Genomic DNA, 18,151 nt, shown 5'->3' with positions numbered 1-18,151 from the left:
CCAGACTTCTCTGTGAACTCCTCACTCGTTTGATATCTCATCACTGTCTTTAGTTCCCCTCTCTGTCACTGGTTGACCACCTTACTCTGTTTATATCGGCCAAGTCTGTTTGCATTATGGATTGGTACAGTACTCACGAGTGTATGTATTTCTCATGGTTATGCATGTTATTTTAAAAGGGTCAATGGTAAGTGTGAGAGCAAATACAGTGGATTGGTGTTTCAAGGAAGATCTGTCCTACTATGCTGTTAGAGAATACTTGCTAAAGAGGTCATTTAAGAATACGTTATCCTGACCTCAGTCTTAGTGACTGTGTCCTTGTGCATATCAGCATGTCGATCACACTGATTATTTCCCCCCTCTCCACATCAGGGAAAGTCAGCTGTGGGGCTGTCTAGTGTAGTGCCTGTCTCTTCCTCAGGACACATGGACCCTGGTGTTCTGAGGACATGAGCTGTAGCCTGTCACTGTCTGTTATGTCAATGTGGTGTTGCTTTGGAGAGACCAGCGGGCTATACAACAAATGAGGATCAATGAGTTAGCCAGCTAACTTTATTAAGCAACCAGAAATAACTATTGATCTTCTGTTTCATTATAAAAGCTAAACTTAGATGTGTGTTCATTTGTTTAAACAATTAGATCATGCCCATCTCATGCTTGTTTTAATAAATAATTTAAACTTAAGACTATTTAGGCAAGTTATCTGGTTAACTCCTTGATCAGCGTTGTAGTAACCCCTGGTACTGAGGTTTGAGCCTGAAAATACAGCAGCTCAAGGTAAAGAGACTCACAAAGGATGATAACATGATGAACCAATGTTGAAGTTAATCTAGGCAAAGATTGAATCAAATCAATCTGTACATTTGTACATTGTACAAAAATGGGGGGAATTTTATTCACTTAAAAAAAAAAACAGGCACAGCATCGGTCTGAGCAAACTCACACACACAGACAAAATATTGACAATAATAACAGACAATATACAGTGTAAAGTCACAATATCAAGGACAATAGTGATAGCGATGATAATCGCCAAGGTAAGAATGTTATGGCACAAAACAACTTGGTGTCACGACAACACAAACACACAGACAAGAGCTACCAATTCTCAAGAAACGTCAATCACCCCAGTCCTTTTACCAGCCGCTGCTAAGGGGCTTGAATGAATGAATAAATATGCGTTGAATTCTGAAGTGCAGTCACTGACTGGCATTGAGCTAGGGTTAACTCAGTGTTTCCCCTCTCAATGACTCAAACTACTCAGCGGCCAGCTTATTAGGTCCGTTCACAAAAATGGTTCGCTCCTACAGACAGTGAGTCACGTGGCCATGGCTTGCTATAAAAATCAGGCAGACAGGCTTCAAGGCATTTAGTTACCAGTCGATTGAACGTTAGAATGAGAAAAATGAGTAACCTACGCAACTTTGAGTGTGGTATGATCGTTGCTGCCAGGCGCGCCGGTTCCAGTATCTCGGAAACGGTCGGCCTCCTGGGCTTTTCACTCACGACAGTGTCTAGGGTTTACAGAGAATGGTGCGACAAACAATAAACATCCAGTAAGCGGCCGTCCTGTGGGTGAAAACAGCTTGTTAATGAGAGGTCGAAGGAGAATGGCAAGAATTGTGCAAGCTAACAGGAGGGCCACAAACAGGCAAATAATGGGGGGGAACGGCATTTCGAGATGCACAACTCATCTATCCTAGTCTAGGATGGCCTATTGCAACAGACAACCACACTGGGGTCCGGTCCTATAAGTTATAAACAAGCGCTTCCAGTGGACACGTGATCTCCAACACTGGACAACTGAGGAGTGGAAAAACATTGCCTGGTCTGACGAATCCAGGTTCCTGTTGCTTCATACGGATGGCAGAGTCAGGATTTGGCATAAACAGCAGGAGTCCATTGCCCCATCCAGGCTGGTGGCGGTGGTGTCATGGTGTGGATAAAGTTTTCCTGGCGCACGTTAGGTCCCTTGATAGCAATTGAGCAACGTTTCCACGCCCCAAAGAATTCAGGTTGTTCTGGAAGCAAAGGGGGTTCGACCCGGTACTAGATGGATGTACCTAATAAACTGGCCACAGTGTATATTGAAGCTGTTTTGTCCTTTTCATTTGTGTGTGTAAAACGCAAAAACAGCTGGCAAACAGTGATTGTAGTGATGGTACTGGATTTAAATCAGTTTCTCTCAGCCATCTCTGGTCCTCAAAGCTTCAGGCTCTATAGACTGAGTATTCCAAACATTAAGAACACCCTCCTAATACTGAGTAGCGCTCACTTAGTGTATATTTTGAATCTCTAACAATACTTTTAAATATAACACATCTCTTTAAAACTGACGTGTTCAAAAAATAATACTCATGACATGGCACACTGGACACTGTGGGTTAAAAAATATACACGTGTATGGGCTTCCAAAAATGAACTACTCAAAATGCTGAATACATGGGCCTATTAATTTACAAAACTAATAAGAGGCATCACTGATATGGATTCCTATATTTAGCTCGGTAGTGTACATTGGTGCACACCGTAGCAAAATATTTTACATTGAAAAACAAAAACATTTTACATGTCATATAGGACAAGATAAGCTAGTCCCCCCGGTTTGCTTTCTTTTTGTGACTACTGAATCCGGCCCATGTAATACAGTGATGCTGAAGCTGCATGTTCATGATCGTGATGTTGACTATTGTCTCACAATGCTACAGCACAATGGGGGCCAGAGTTGCATTGTCTGGGTTCCAATGGCATTGACTAGAATCAATTATCCATCTATGACTCTGGGATTGACTATCATTACTGGTTAGATAAAGCACATCCGGTCTACAACACTGCAACCAGAATGGAATGCACTAGAAATGAGATCCCAGTTGAATTGGGTATAGAGAACACCGGCTGTACACTATTTTAATATGGCTAAGTATGCCAATGCCAAGTTGCTAGTAGCTAATTGTGCAGTTGCAGTATAGAAAATATCAGCCTAGTCTTTTGCTACAATGCACAGCAATATTGTCTTGATTGTCCAAGCTAGTAAGAAATATTTTAGTCAGTCAATAAATATAGTATTTCCTTCAGTCAGTCGACAGGTCACAATAATCACTGTGTTGTTATAATGTATTCTGCCGGTCATTTGTAAATATGTTGCGTGGTTATGGCACTGGGTAGCTTTGTCCAGTCCACTACACTTTTAGCCAGCGGATAACCTCTTGCTGAGCTAATTCAATCAAAGCTGCTGTTTCGTCTTGGGAGTGTTAGAGACACCTAGATGTTAGTCCCAGTCATTCATAGTCATAGACAGTGGTAGTGGGTGACAGTCGGCGACAGTCTCTGTCACTGGAGTGGTATCCAGAGCTAAACCACAGTGGTCATAGTCTGAAGGTCTCCCCCATAGAAATATAATTAGATCATTCTCTATGGTCTCCCCAGGCAGAGTCTCCCTCATAGAAATATAATTAGATAATTATCTATGGTCTCCCCAGTCTGAGGTTCTCCCCCATAGAAATATAATTAGATCATTCTCTATAGTCTCCCCAGGCAGTCTCCCTCATAGAAATATAATTAGATAATTCTCTATGGTCTCCCCAGTCTGAGAGGGTCTCCCCAATATAAATAGATAATTATCTATGGTCTCCCCAGTCTGAGGTTCTCCCCCATAGAAATATAATTAGATCATTCTCTATGGTCTCCCCAGTCTGAGAGGGTCTCCCCAATATAAATAGATACTTATCTACGGTCTCCCCAGTCTGAGGTTCTCCCCCATAGAAATAGATCATTCTCTATGGTCTCCACAGTCGGAAAGGGTCTCCCCCATATAAATATATTAAATACATCCCTATGGTCTCCCCCATAGAAATAGATAGTTCTCTAGGCTCTCCCCAGTCAGAGAGGGATCAGTTCAGTTCTCAGCAAAAGGGGATGTCATTTAAGGTCAGGTTTGACAATGTAAGGACATACATCAAACATTCACAATAACTCTCAAACATCAACATGTAAAACACACACACACTCTTCCATGCCACAGACACCCACCTCTTTCTTTCCCAAGCTAGTTGCAGTGATAAACAGTCCCTACACCTCCTCTCTCCCTCCTCCTTCACTCCTTCTCATCCTCTCTTTCTTCGACTTCATACTGCTGCTTTGTATAAAAACAAGTCCCCATATTCCTCCTTTATCAGTTCCTCCCTGTCTCCTCTCCTCAGGACTTGAGTCCCATGCGGGCCATCAGCTGTTCATAGACGGTCCAGGCCATGGCTGCCATCAGAGTCCTCCTCAGAGAGCGTGGCACAGCCCCACGGAAGAAACCCATCAGACCATGCTCCTGAAGGAGAGAGAAGAGTTCACTGTTCAGTTGGTAAAAACAATAGTGTGCGCAAGAAGAGATGTTCAGTCGCTTTTGGAGGAACATTTACGATCAATAAGAAGTGCTCCATAGCTATATCTCATGTATTAAAATACCCTCAGAATAGGAAAAATTGGAAGACCAAGAATGGTACATTACACATAGGAAATGAATCATGTAGTGTATATTTTCATTAGGATTCAGGCCTCACCGTATAGATGTAGCGAATGGCGTCCTTGGTGGTCCAGTGGGCGGGGCTGACCTGGATGTGAGTCTTGACCACGTCAGCTGGCTGGGTGACCACAGAGGCTAGGACTCCGGCCATCACCCCACAGCCAAAGTTCCCCAATGGGGCATAGGGCGACGAGCTCACCTCTAAGAGAAGAGACCACACAGAGAATGGTCAGACCTACACGGGCACTAACAGAAAATACAGCATCAGGTAACCTAGTGGTTAGAGTGTTGGACTAGAAACCCGAAAGGTTGCAACATCGAATCCCCGAGCTGACAAGGTAAAAAATCTGTCGTTCTGCTCCTGAACAAGGCAGTTAACCCACTGTTCCTTGGCCGTCATTGTAAATAAGAATTTGTTCTTAACTGACTTGCCTATTGAAAAAAGGTAAAATAAACATGTCATTATTCTGGATGACTTGGAATTCACATGCAAGCAATACCCCACATGGCGTTTAAAAGCTGTTTACACTAACAGACGCCAATGTAAAGAAATCCTGCTGAAGTAACACACTTGACTATTCAGTGTGTCGGTGTGACATTTTGTATTCTCTCACTCGCCCTCTTCCCCTCCTCTCACATAGAGAGTGTGTTTCTCTTACCCGGTGGCAGGGACCTCTTGGCCTGGCTATAGAACATGACGTAGATGCCAGAGAAGGGGGCGTCTCGGAGCAGTGTGGCCGTCAGCCCGGAGAACAGAGCCCTGGGTCCCTCCGTCTCACACACGCTCTTCAGAGCTCCCAGGACGCTCACGTAGTTGTACCGTCCGCTCTGCGCAACGCACAGTAATACAACACATTATACACTACAACCACAGTAGATCACGTAGTTGTACCGTCCACTCTGGAATACCTACAGATTACCAAGAGGGTTGGGGTCGGTTCCATTTCAATTGACTGAATTGAAATGGAATCGACCCAAACTCTGAATACAGCGAAGGACGGCTCATAGTAATGACCGGAATGGAGACAATGGAATGGTATCAAACACATGGTTTTCATCTGTTTGATACCTTCCCATTCACTCCATTCCGGCCATTATTATGAGCCGTCCTCCCCTCAGCAGCCTCCACTGATTGAAAACTTAACTCAATACACAACATTACACACAACTACTAGCAACATTTAAACACTAAACCAGATAGATATCCACCACCTCTGGAAGCCAACGGAGCGCCATTAATAAACAGATGACACGTAGTCATACAGATGAAGAAACTAGCAGGTGACAATAGTTACATTAAACATTTGTAGTCGTGACAGATCCTCTACGCACAGCTAGATGCTCAGTCCTTATAAAACCAACACAACAGAATTTATTCAAATGCAGATAGAAGCGTTTAATTCCCAAGGCAATCAGCTCTCCCATCAGATAACCTTCTCTCTCTCCACGCTCTCTCGCCTCTCTTTTCCCTTCATCTTCTCCTTCTCTCTCTGCGGTGGCAGGCTGCTAATTCTACCATCATCTTCTCTCTAATTCTACCTTCCAGCTCCAGCCCACAGACACCAGAAATATCCCAGCCTATCTGCTAGTGCTTGTTCTATGTTATTACTGAACCACCAACTCCTCCCCTTCCTCCTTTGTTTACTTCCTGACTTCATTCTCCCTTTCCTCTCACACACATTCTGATTCTGAACCATTCCTCATCTTAATTCATACATCCTTCCACCCCTTCTTCCATCCATTCATGCTTATCTTCCTCCAAATCCATACTAAACATTCATGGCTGTAGCAACCCTCACCTCATCCTTGCTCCTCTCCCTCAACCTCCTTCTCTCCATCCTACACCATTGCCTCAAAGTCTTTTTCCATCCTCATATAGCAGTAACAACCTCTCGCCCACTCAACCATGCCTTAATCCCAGCTCCTTTCCCTCTCCATCTTTTATTTTAGTCCATCCCCATTCACAACACCGAGAAGAAGCTCTCACCTCGAAGCGTGTCTTGATGACGGTGACAGGCAGCATGCAGACCCCAGCCACGGCCCTGGCCCCGGCCCCCAGCAGCACAGCCTCCCCAGCGTTAGGGGCCCGGCCCTCCTGGAAGTAGTGCTGCTTCAGTGAGTAGAAGGTAGAGAAGTAGATCCCTACGCCTGGGATACAGCGCACAAAAGACTGGAGAGAGATAGAGTATGAGGACAGAGATAGAGGGGAGAGAGAGTGCGAGGACAGAGAGAGAGAGTGCGAGGACAGAGAGAGCGGTGAGAGAGGGAGAGAGAGAGAGGAGGGCAAGAGAGAAAGTTCAAGATTTAGATTGTAGCTGAATTCTTCTTTAAGGTAGAAACTATGGCAAAGTGGATAAAGACGGTGGAACTCAGACATGACATCCACTGAGTTTTTAAACGACGGAGCACAACATGGTTCAACAACAATAAATCAGCACAATCAACTTTTTGGGGTTTTCGAATTGCTGCCGTCTTGGAGCTAGAATTGTTATCATGTATATTGTGCTAATGAGAACACGATAAAAGAGTCAAGGAGAGCCATGTACAATTCAGGGAAATGCGCAAACGAGGCATTTGTGATAAGTACAGTTGAAGTTGGAAGTTTACATACACTTTAGCCAAAACTTAGCCAAAACTCACAATTCCTGACATTTAATCGCAGTAAGAATTCCCTGTCTTAGGTCAGTTAGGATCACCACTTTATTTTAAGAATGTGAAATGTTAGAATAATAGGAGAGAGAATGATTTATTTAAGCTTTTATTTCTTTCATCACATTCCCAGTGGGTCAGAAGTTTACATACACTCAATTAGTATTTGGTAGCATTTCCGTGAAATTGTTTAACTTCTGTCAAAGGTTTCAGGTAGCCTCCGACAAGCTTCCCACTAAAATTTGGGTGAATTTTTGCCAATTCCTCCTGACAGAGCTGGTGTAACTGAGTCAGGTTTGTAGGCCTCCATGCTCGCACATGCTTTTTCAGTTCTGTCCACAAATTGTCTATAGGATTGAGGTCAGGGCTTTGTCATGGCCATTCCAATACCTTGACTTTGTTGTCCTTAAGCCATTTTGCCACAACTTTGGAAGTATGCTTGGGGTCATTGTCCATTTGGAAGACCCATTTGCGACCAAGCTTTAACTTCCTGACTGATGTCTTGAGATGTTGCTTCAATATATCCACATCATTTTCCTCCCTCATGATGCCATCTATTTTGTGAAGTGCACCAGTCCCTCCTGCAGCAAAGCACCCCCACAACATGATGCTGTCACCGTGCTTCACGGTTTTGATGGTGTTCTTCGGCTTGCAAGCCTCCCCCTTTTCCCTCCAAACATAACAATGGTCATTATGGCCAAACAGTTCTATTTTTGTTTCATCAGACCAGAGGACATTTCTCCAAAAAGTACGATCTTTGTCCCTATGTGCAGTTGCAAACCGTAGTCTGGCTTTTGTACCTGTTTCCTCCAGCATCTTCACAAGGTCCTTTGCTGTTGTTCTGGGTTTGATTAGCCCTTTTCGCACCAAAGTATGTTCATCTCTAGAACGCGTCTCCTTCCTGAGCGGTATGACGGCTGCGTGGTCCCATGGTGTTTATACTTGCGTACTATTGTTTGTACAGATGAACATGGTACCTTCAGGCATTTGGAAATTGCTCCCAAGGACGAACCAGACTAGTGGAGGTCGACAATTTGTTTTCGGAGGTCTTGGCTGATTTCTTTTGATTTTCCCATGATGTTAAGCAAAGAGGCACTGAGTTTGAAGGTAGGCCTTGAAATACATCCACATATACACCTCCAATTGATTCAAATTATGTCAATTAGCCTATTAGAAGCTTCTAAAGCCATTACATAATTTTCTGGAATTTTCCAAGCTGCTTAATGGCACAGTCAACTTAGTGTATGTAAACCTCTGACCCACCGGAATTGTGATACAGTGAATTATAAGTGAAATAATCTGTCTGTAAACAATTGTTGGAAAATTACATCTGTCCTAACCAACTTGCCAAAACTATAGTTTGTTAACAAGACATTTGTGGAGTGGTTGAAAAAAATAGTTTTAATGACTACAACCTAAGTGTATGTAAACTTCTGACATCAACTGTACACGGGGCCGCCATCTTCATGCATCTCTGCTATTGTTAACACAAAAGAAAACAGTTGTAAAAAAAAGTCCTGTCGTTTTTGGAGAGCGACGTGATCTACTAAGAAAGTCTGGTTCTTAGAAAAAGATTCACTAACCAAAGTGATACAGTAAGTCAGACTTCGTACACAGACTGTGTTAAAACAGGGAAAGTAAACCACAAGATGAACAGGGAAGCCAGACCGCTTCGATTAAGACTCTCACCGGTGACACTCCCTTCCACAGGCCCAGGAAGCTCTCTGTCCGAATGACCTGGATAAGCACTGTCATCATTCCCACCTTAGGAGCTCTGAGACAGGAGATAAATACATGGTTAAACACACACACCCATTAAATCAAATCCAATTTTATTTGTCACATACACATGGTTAGCAGATGTTAGTGCGAGTGTAGCGAAATGCTTGTGCTTCTAGTTCCGACAATGCAGTAATAACCAACAAGTAATCTAGCTAACAATTCCAAAACTACTACCTTATAGACACAAGTGTAAGGGGATAAAGAATATGTACATGAATGAGTGATGGTACAGAGCGGCATAGGCAAGATACAGTAGATGGTATTGAGTGCAGTATATACATATGAGATGAGTATGTAAACAAAGTGGCATAGTTAAAGTGGCTAGTGATACATGTATTACATACGGATGCAGTAGATGATATAGAGTACAGTATATACGTATACATATGAGATGAATAATGTAGGGTATGTAAACATTATATTAGGTAGCATTGTTTAAAGTGGCTAGTGATATATTTAACATCATTTCCCATCAATTCCCATTATTAAAGTGGCTGGAGTTGAGTCAGTGTGTTGGCAGCAGCCACTCAATGTTAGTGGTGGCTGTTTAACAGTCTGATGGCCTTGAGATAGAAGCTGTTTTTCAGTCTCTCGGTCCCAGCTTTGATGCACCTGTACTGACCTCGCCTTCTGGATGATAGCGGGGTGAACAGGCAGTGGCTCGGGTGGTTGCTGTCCTTAATGATCTTTATGGCCTTCCTGTGACATCGGGTGGTGTAGGTGTCCTGGAGGGCAGGTAGTTTTGCCCCCGGTGATGCGTTGTGCAGACCTCACTACCCTCTGGAGAGCCTTACGGTTGTGGGCAGAGCAGTTGCCGTACCAGGCGGTGATACAGCCCGACAGGATGCTCTCGATTGTGCATCTGTAGAAGTTTGTGAGTGCTTTTCGTGACAAGCCAAATTTCTTCAGCCTCCTGAGGTTGAAGAGGCGCTGCTGCGCCTTCTTCACGATGCTGTCTGTGTGGGTGGACCAATTCAGTTTGTCTGTGATGTGTACGCCAAGGAACTTAAAACGTACTACCCTCTCCACTACTGTTCCATCGATGTGGATAGGGGGGTGTTCCCTCTGCTGTTTCCTGAAGTCCACAATCATCTCCTTAGTTTTGTTGACGTTGAGTGTGAGGTTATTTTCCTGACATCACACTCCGAGGGCCCTCACCTTCTCCCTGTAGGCCGTCTCGTCGTTGTTGGTAATCAAGCCTACCACTGTTGTGTCGTCCGCAAACTTGATGATTGAGTTGGAGGCGTGCGTGGCCACGCAGTCGTGGGTGAACAGGGAGTACAGGAGAGGGCTCAGAGCGCACCCTTGTGGGGCCCCAGTGTTGAGGATCAGCGGGGTGGAGATGTTGTTGCCTAACCTCACCACCTGGGGGCGGCCCGTCAGGAAGTCCAGTACCCAGTTGCACAGGGCGGGGTCGAGACCCAGGTTCTCGAGCTTGATGACGAGCTTGGAGGGCACTATGGTGTTAAATGCCGAGCTGTAGTCGATGAAAAGCATTCTCACATAGGTATTCCTCTTGTCCAGATGGGTTAGGGCAGTGTGGTTGAGATTGCATCGTCTGTGGACCTATTTGGGTGGTAAGCAAATTGGAGTGGGTCTAGGGTGTCAGGTAGGGTGGAGGTGATATGGTCCTTGACTAGTCTCTCAAAGCACTTCATGATGACGGAAGTGAGTGCTACGGGGCGGTAGTCGTTTAGCTCAGTTACCTTAGCTTTCTTGGGAACAGGAACAATGGTGGCCCTCTTGAAGCATGTGGGAACAACAGACTGGGATAGGGATTGATTGAACATGTCCGTAAACACACCAGCCAGCTGGTCTGCGCATGCTCTGAGGGCGCGGCTGGGGATGCCGTCTGGGCCTGCAGCCTTGCGAGGTTTGACACGTTGAAATGTTTTCCTCACGTTGGCTGCAGTGAAGGAGAGTCCGCATGTTTTGGTTGCGGGCCGGGCCGTGTCAGTGGCACTGTATTGTCCTCAAAGCGGGCAAAAAAGTGATTTAGTCTGCCTGGGAGCAAGACATCCTGGTCCGTGACGGTGCTGGTTTTCTTTTTGTAATCCGTGATTGACTGTAGACCCTGCCACATACCTCTTGTGTCTGAGCCGTTGAATTGAGATTCTACTTTGTCTCTATACTGACGCTTAGCTTGTTTGATTGCCTTGCGGAGGGAATAGTTACACTGTTTGTATTCGGTCATGTTTCCAGTCACCTTGCCCTGATTAAAAGCAGTGGTTCGCGCTTTCAGTTTCACGCGAATGCTGCCATCAATCCACGGTTTCTGGTTTGGGAATGTTTTAATCGTTGCTATGGGAACGACATCTTCAACGCACGTTCTAATGAACTCGCACACCGAATCAGCGTATTCGTCAATGTTGTTGTCTGACGCAATACGAAACATATCCCAGTCCACGTGATGGAAGCAGTCTTGAAGTGTGGAATCAGATTGGTCGGACCAGCGTTGAACAGACCTCAGCGCGGGAGCTTCTTGTTTTAGTTTCTGTCTGTAGGCAGGGATCAACAAAATGGAGTCGTGGTCAGCTTTTCCGACACACACCCATTAAGCTTAGAGACTGGATACTTGAAAATAAGCGAAAGTCTAAAAAGACAGATTCACCTGTAGATATGTTCACAACATGTCTTCAGGGGTCAATTCTAGTGAGGAGTTGTTAGCATGGAAGTGTGTCTAATTAGCATATATGGGTCAAATGAGGGGATTCAAATTGTCTGAAAGCTACTGAAGAGGGATTCTACCCTGCAGTATGTGCATCTCTCAGCGTGTTTGTATCGGTGTTTATGCAAGTATACATGCGCGAGTGTGTGTGCCTGTGTGTCTCCGGCTCTTTCTGTGTATGTGTGTCCTACAGACTAGAGCTGGGACGAGAAACCAAAAATTACCGACACTGACATTCCATATCATACCGAAGAAATTTTGCGAATGCATATATGAAAGCATCACGCTGCCGGAGCACAACACTTTCATCTATGCCGTTTTATTTGAGCCAATCAGAGCCGTGTTCTATCCCAAGCTTCCAACACCTGCTGTTGGCAGTTCTCCCAAGTGATGTTGCGAGTGGCCTTGTTCATTAGCGGAGTCAAATGAACAGAGACAAACAAACTGCTGTCCCAGAAATCCAAGAACAATTGCTACCAAATAAGGACACTGTGTTGGTTGTTTGGGCCTATTCTGGTTTTCAACCCAGTGACATTGAGCAGAGTGAGGCGATGTGCTTGAAATGTCGCACAACTATAACAACCACTGTAACACCAACAACTGTTTCCACCTTTTGAAACACAGGCAGGTAATACAGCATGACGAACCCATGGCGAAGAAGAATTAGGCAGAGGTCAACAAGTGTCATGACTAGGGCTGTCATGAAAAGTTGACAGCGGGTGACTGTGATGCAAATAACTGCCTGACTAACGGTAATTGACTGTTAACTAACATAAACGTGTTTAGCATTTCTGGCTACCACACATAGCCTACAAGCCACTGATGCAGACCTTTGGAACATATACATCAACAACCCAATAAGGAATCGTTTGCATACACAATGCAACACACACTAACCGATGGAATGAAATTACAGATGACATAACGTACCACATCACAAAAGAAGATGGTTCACAATCTGGACAAGAAATACAATGTCATGGCAAAATAGCATCGGAGCTGAAACGGGTTCAGGGCAGTATTTGGCAACAACTGAAATGTGATCCAGTAGGACGGCGAAGCCCTACATGTCATTGACACTGTACAACATTGAAGCTGAAGCTGCGCTGCAGGTGCTTTGTAGACGGTTTAAAATACAGGTCTCTTCCTGTCGCAGTGTTACATCATCTTTTAAACGCTGGATCACCTGGTAACCAAATAACTTAGGATAATATATTATGGCCATTTCTTTGACACAGTGTAAATAGAGTGCAAACGGAGAGTAACTGTGCACCTCCCCCCAAAATAATTTAGCCTAATTGAATCGCAACAAATGTGTCCATTTATGGGGATATGGATTGTTGTCTGTATTGCCGAGCTCCACTACATACCCAGGCTTCATGGTGTTCTGCAGGGTCTGCAGGCGCGTCTTGACCAGGTCCAGAGGCTGGAAGAGCAGCGTGGAGCAGGTACCGCTGAGGGAGCCACACATGAAGGCCTTGAGAGCTGGATGCGCCTGCGGGGGGCATGGAGCGAGATGGGAGGAGAGAAGAGGGTGAGAAAAAAAGAGGACGAGGGATAAGCACACGTCCACATGTCGTTTTATGTGTGACTGATGCTACGTACACGGGCATGTAGGAAGGCAATACAGCTTACACCGCACAATCCGTTTGTGAAAACACAAACAATGCCCTAAAAGGCTACGCACAGTACGGAAACATGTTCATGATATATGCACAAGTACACACAGATATAACAACACAACCAGTGGTGATGGAGATGCATGCAGACAGTCGACACACAACCAGTGGTGATGGAGATGCGTGCAGACAGTCAACACACTAACAGAGGAGCTGTCATGGCGAATCACATGGAGACTGAGCATTCTCATTATTCACACGTCTGATGGACATACATGGAAGGGGGAGATGTACACAGACAAACACTAAATATAGATCGAGACGCAGGGATAAATGGGACACACACTGATAAATACCAACACACAAGCGCATGTACATACATACATACATACATACATACATACATACATACATACATACATACATAAACCATTTCACTGCACACTCCCCTTACTCATCTGGACAAATGGAATGTATATGTGAGGATGATGTTCATCGACTACAGCTCAGCCTTCAATATCATAGTGCCCTATAAACTCATTACAAAGCTCACGGCCCTGGGTCTGAACTCCTGCCTATGCAACTGGGTCCTGGACTTCCTGACGGGCCGCCCCCAGGTGGTGAAAGTAGGCAACATTACGTGCTCGACACTGATTCTCAACACTGGGGCCCCACAAGGGTGCGTCCTCAGGCCCCTCCTGTATTCTCTGTATGGCCTCACACAGTTCCAACTCCATCCTCAAGTTTGCTGACAACACAACAGTAGTAGGCCTGGTTACCAACAACTACAGGGAGGAGGTAGGCACTCTGACGGCATGGTGCCTGGTAAACAACCTCTCCCTCAACGTCAGCAAAACAAAGGAGCTGATTGTGGACTTCTGTAGGAACCAGGTCGGACAGCCCCCATCCTCATCAACAGGACCGCGTGGAGACGGTCAAGAACTTCAAATTCCTCTGTGTAGAAGTCTTAGAAAAGCTAAAATCGTCAAATCACACGGACACCGTGGTGAAGGCGGCAGAACAACTTCAGGAGGCTGAAGAAATTGGGCCTCTCTAAGAGGGCCCTCAGTGTTCTACAGGAGCACCATCGAGAGCATACTGGCTGCATCACAGCCTGGTACGGGCAACTCCACTGCCTCTGACCGTAAGGCACCTCAGAGGGTGATACGTGCAGCCAAACGCACCACTGGGTGCACACAGTCTGCCCTCCAGGACATCTACAACACCAGGTGTTGCAGGAAGGCCAAGAAGATCATCATTGACCTCAGCCACCTGATGCTCCACCTATGTTCATCCTCCACCCCCTCAACAGTCTTTAGTCAGCCTGCTACTCTCCCCCTGTTCATCCTCCACCCCCTCAACAGTCTTTAGTCAGCCTGCTACTCTCCCTATGTTCATCCTCCACCCCCTCAACAGTCTTAGTCAGCCTGATGCTCCACCTATGTTCATCCTCCACCCCCTCAACAGTCTTTAGTCAGTCTGCTACTCTCCCTATGTTCATCCTCCACCCCCCAACAGTCTTTATTCTGCCTGCTACTCTCCCTATGTTCATCCTCCACCCCCTCAACAGTCTTTAGTCAGCCTGCTACTCTCCCCCTGTTCATCCTCCACCCCCTCAACAGTCTTAGTCAGCCTGCTGCTCCACCTATGTTCATCCTCCACCCCCTCAACAGTCTTTAGTCAGCCTGCTACTCTCCCTATGTTCATCCTCCACCCCCTCAACAGTCTTAGTCAGCCTGATGCTCCACCTATGTTCATCCTCCACCCCCTCAACAGTCTTTAGTCAGCCTGCTACTCTCCCTATGTTCATCCTCCACCCCCAACAGTCTTAGTCAGCCTGCTGCTCCACCTATGTTCATCCTCCACCCCCTCAACAGTCTTAGTCAGCCTGCTACTCTCCCCCTGTTCATCCTCCACCCCCTCAACAGTCTTAGTCAGCCTGATGCTCCACCTATGTTCATCCTCCACCCCCTCAACAGTCTTTAGTCAGCCTGCTACTCTCCCTATGTTCATCCTCCACCCCCTCAACAGTCTTAGTCAGCCTGCTGCTCCACCTATGTTCATCCTCCACCCCCTCAACAGTCTTAGTCAGCCTGCTACTCTCCCTATGTTCATCCTCCACCCCCCCAACAGTCTTTATTCTGCCTCAATGGACATGTATTTATTCATCACTGCTCCAGTTATGTTTATAGTGCTATTTCTATTGTTTTATTTCACGTAGTCCTGCAGCAGATGTTCACTGTACCATCCAACTACACCTGCAACCCTGTACATGTGAATTTTAAACACTCAATCTGAAACACATGGACACACAAACATATATACACACACACACACACACATACTCTCACAAATGACACAAAGACATATCGATGCTGACAGGCGGATGATGCCGGATCTCAAATACTGTAATCATGGTGATTAACAATTACTTTTAAAAGCATGTAGACGCAACTGCACAACAGCATAGCATGAAAACGCATCCACCTTGACAGTAACACACACACACGACACTGGCTATCCTCCCTACCTTTCCCAGGATGCTTGAGGGTTTGCCTCCTTGAGAATCCTGTTTCTGTTGCATGTCTCCCTCGTTCACCTCTCTCCCTCTCTGTGCTGCTGCTACGAACAGCATATTACAAAATAAGACATCTCCATCTCTCACTTCTCTCTCTCTCGATCTAAAACACAATGGTTTGCTTCTCGATCTAACATACAATGGTTTGCTGCTGCTATCCCTCTTCTCGCCCCCACCCACAGGCTTCTAAATTGGTTTCTCTCTCAATTGCTCGTTGATTCGCACACACACACACATATACACAACAGAATTGCGCTGCTCTCTCCCCTCCCATCTAAATCGCTTTCTGACAAATTTTGTCTCTATGAAATGATGTATGAGTCATGCAGTGGCTGTGTCTCTGTGTGTGATTTAGACTGTGTGTGAGAGAGTGTCTGTGATTTAAACTGTGTGTGAGAGAGAGTCTGTCTCTGTGTGTGTGACACTAAATATGGGTCACTGAGAATTGGATGGTGGTGGGAGTCTGTTTATGCAAATGAATGTGCGACTTTCAGCCTGTGTGCACTATACGGTCTTCCCCAGGCCAGGATGACATAACCAATGTAAAATTAGTGTAGTAGAATAGTACAATGTTTGCACAGAAAATACAACTTTCTCCGTCTATGGCAGCCTCCTTTACCCTGACGTCACAGGCTCACAACACATTCTCATCATTACAAAAAAAGTCATATTTTTCTGAAGAATGCCATGGCAACAGACAACTATGACCAATAAAGGGCTGCCTATAGAACATTAAAGGGTGTTGGGCCTCACCTCCATGCACTTCGGAAGATTATAGTCAAATCCTGCCCATGACCGCAGGTATTCAAACCAAATATTCGCAGAAAACTAATTTAGCTAACTGTTTGTGCCATCATTCTATTACCAAACATTGCACCTGCAATGTTCAAGTAAATGTGTTTTAGTAACATTTGTGGAATTTGGTAGAAGTAGTCCTTGTGCAGAGAGTTGTATGGTTTGTTTAACTCTGCAGTCATTGGTTTTTATTTGACATACATTTTAAAGCTGCAATATGTAACTTTTGCGTGAACACCAAATTCACAGAAATTGAGTTATAGATCTGTCATTCTCATTGAAAGACTAATTAGATCTGCTCTATGTGCATATTTATATGCTTCCTGTTCTTAATTTCGTTTTTTGCGTCTTACTTTTGCACACCAACTACAAACATTTGAAGATATATTTTTGGTTATGGAAAATATATTTCACAGCGGTTTATATGGTAAAAAAAAAGATACCCAACACTTTCGTCATATAAACTTAAATTATGCGAACTATTAGATTTTTAGCAACCAGGAAATGGTGGAGCGTTTTCTGCAGTTTTAAACTGAATCTTCTGAGACTGAGTATCACTCTGTCAGTCAGGTTAGTTCCCTTGTAATAGTAACAAAGACGAAGATGCCAGATGCCTGTGAACTACAGTGTTCATGTATACATTTGTAGCTAACGTTACTAACTTACCAGTGCCAACTCCATTTTTGATGCAGTGGATGAATCCTGAAGGAGCGATTCGAGCGCCTCCTTCCCTTCTTGTCACTGTTTGTTTACAGCCCCAACTAGTGGAGGGGGTGAATAGCTATACCAATTACATACGTACTTCAACATAATGATGCAATGTTTTGCAGACTCGCTACAGCTACTGAACTATAAAATGACTACATCAGGTCAAACTGAATATATTAGTTCAAACGGAGCACACTAGTTAGCTACCTCTTTAGCTATTGAAAAAGTGGTCAAATGACATGGACACGGCACGCAAACATACCTTACCTGGCTTTGAAGTTCGCTAGGGATCGATTATTAATTTCAAAGACATTTTGCCGTTAAGTCGGTCACTACAACAACTAGCGAACTGTTAGCTGAACCAAAAACTAGCGACTTAGTAAGCGCGGACCTTTGAGTAATACTAGAATTGTGTTTAGCTAAAATACTAATTTTACTCATTAGGTAGCTAGCAAACTGTCTCACCAAAATGACGCAAGCTAGCCAACGTTAGCTTGTACTGACTTTGCAAAAGTAGTTTGCTGGCTTTGTACTAAAACGTTTGACTGCTCACAGCAACCGACGTGTATTCATCTACTAGCCAGTAAAATATAATTCACTAGATTTAAAACGTAGACAGCTATGCAGTTGCTGCCATCCACTTTTTTTTTTTTTTTTTTTTTTAACTGTCAAACCTGAGTAGTGAGAGATCAGCAATTTCCCCCCACGTCGCCCCAAGCACCTCCTCTCTACCCTGTACCAGTCGGGGCCAACCGGTTTCATCTCGCTTTCCACTGCAAAATATACTGGGAGGGGTGCATAGACAATATTTCTAGTTATACTCGGAACCCTCTGGTGGT

At 44.8% G+C, this 18,151-nt stretch overlaps 1 protein-coding gene across 3 annotated transcripts; it reads right to left on the bottom strand.

Moving 5' to 3' along the window:
* Positions 1 to 858: 858 nt before the first annotated feature.
* LOC115142434 (mitochondrial glycine transporter B-like) lies at positions 859 to 18,099 on the bottom strand. 3 transcript variants are annotated; one of them, XM_065001510.1, is made up of 8 exons: positions 17,271 to 18,099; positions 15,762 to 15,853; positions 12,983 to 13,107; positions 8,852 to 8,936; positions 6,501 to 6,683; positions 5,173 to 5,341; positions 4,551 to 4,714; positions 859 to 4,318 (listed from the first exon to the last, which is right to left on the bottom strand). In XM_065001510.1, the coding sequence occupies exons 2-8, from the start codon at positions 15,813 to 15,815 to the stop codon at positions 4,196 to 4,198; spliced, it is 903 nt and encodes a 300-aa protein (XP_064857582.1). In that variant the 5' UTR covers positions 15,816 to 15,853; positions 17,271 to 18,099; the 3' UTR covers positions 859 to 4,195. The 3 variants fall into 3 exon arrangements, with proteins under 3 accessions (XP_064857582.1, XP_064857583.1, XP_029537748.1); XM_065001511.1 differs by lacking the exon at positions 15,762 to 15,853 and having other exon boundaries at positions 17,271 to 18,094; XM_029681888.2 differs by lacking the exon at positions 17,271 to 18,099 and having other exon boundaries at positions 15,762 to 17,259.
* Between the last annotated feature and the right edge of the window lie 52 nt (positions 18,100 to 18,151).

Source organism: Oncorhynchus nerka, linkage group LG15, assembly GCF_034236695.1.
Source record: "Oncorhynchus nerka isolate Pitt River linkage group LG15, Oner_Uvic_2.0, whole genome shotgun sequence".
NCBI classification, from domain to species: Eukaryota; Metazoa; Chordata; class Actinopteri; order Salmoniformes; family Salmonidae; genus Oncorhynchus; species Oncorhynchus nerka.
The sequence above is the reverse complement of the archived record's forward strand: the minus strand, read 5'-3'. Positions and strand labels throughout refer to the sequence as shown.

Bases quoted from the DNA above. Each gene is read 5' to 3' on its own strand.
- LOC115142434 (XM_029681888.2), bottom strand. From the start codon at position 15,866: ATGCTGTTCGTAGCAGCAGCACAGAGAGGGAGAGAGGTGAACGAGGGA. The intron at 8,937-12,982 runs GTATGTAGTGGA...CTCCTGTCTCAG, and splicing joins CAGAACACCATGAAGCCTGG to AGCTCCTAAGGTGGGAATGA. The intron at 4,715-5,172 runs GTAAGAGAAACA...CTCTTCTCTTAG, and splicing joins CAAGAGGTCCCTGCCACCGG to AGGTGAGCTCGTCGCCCTAT.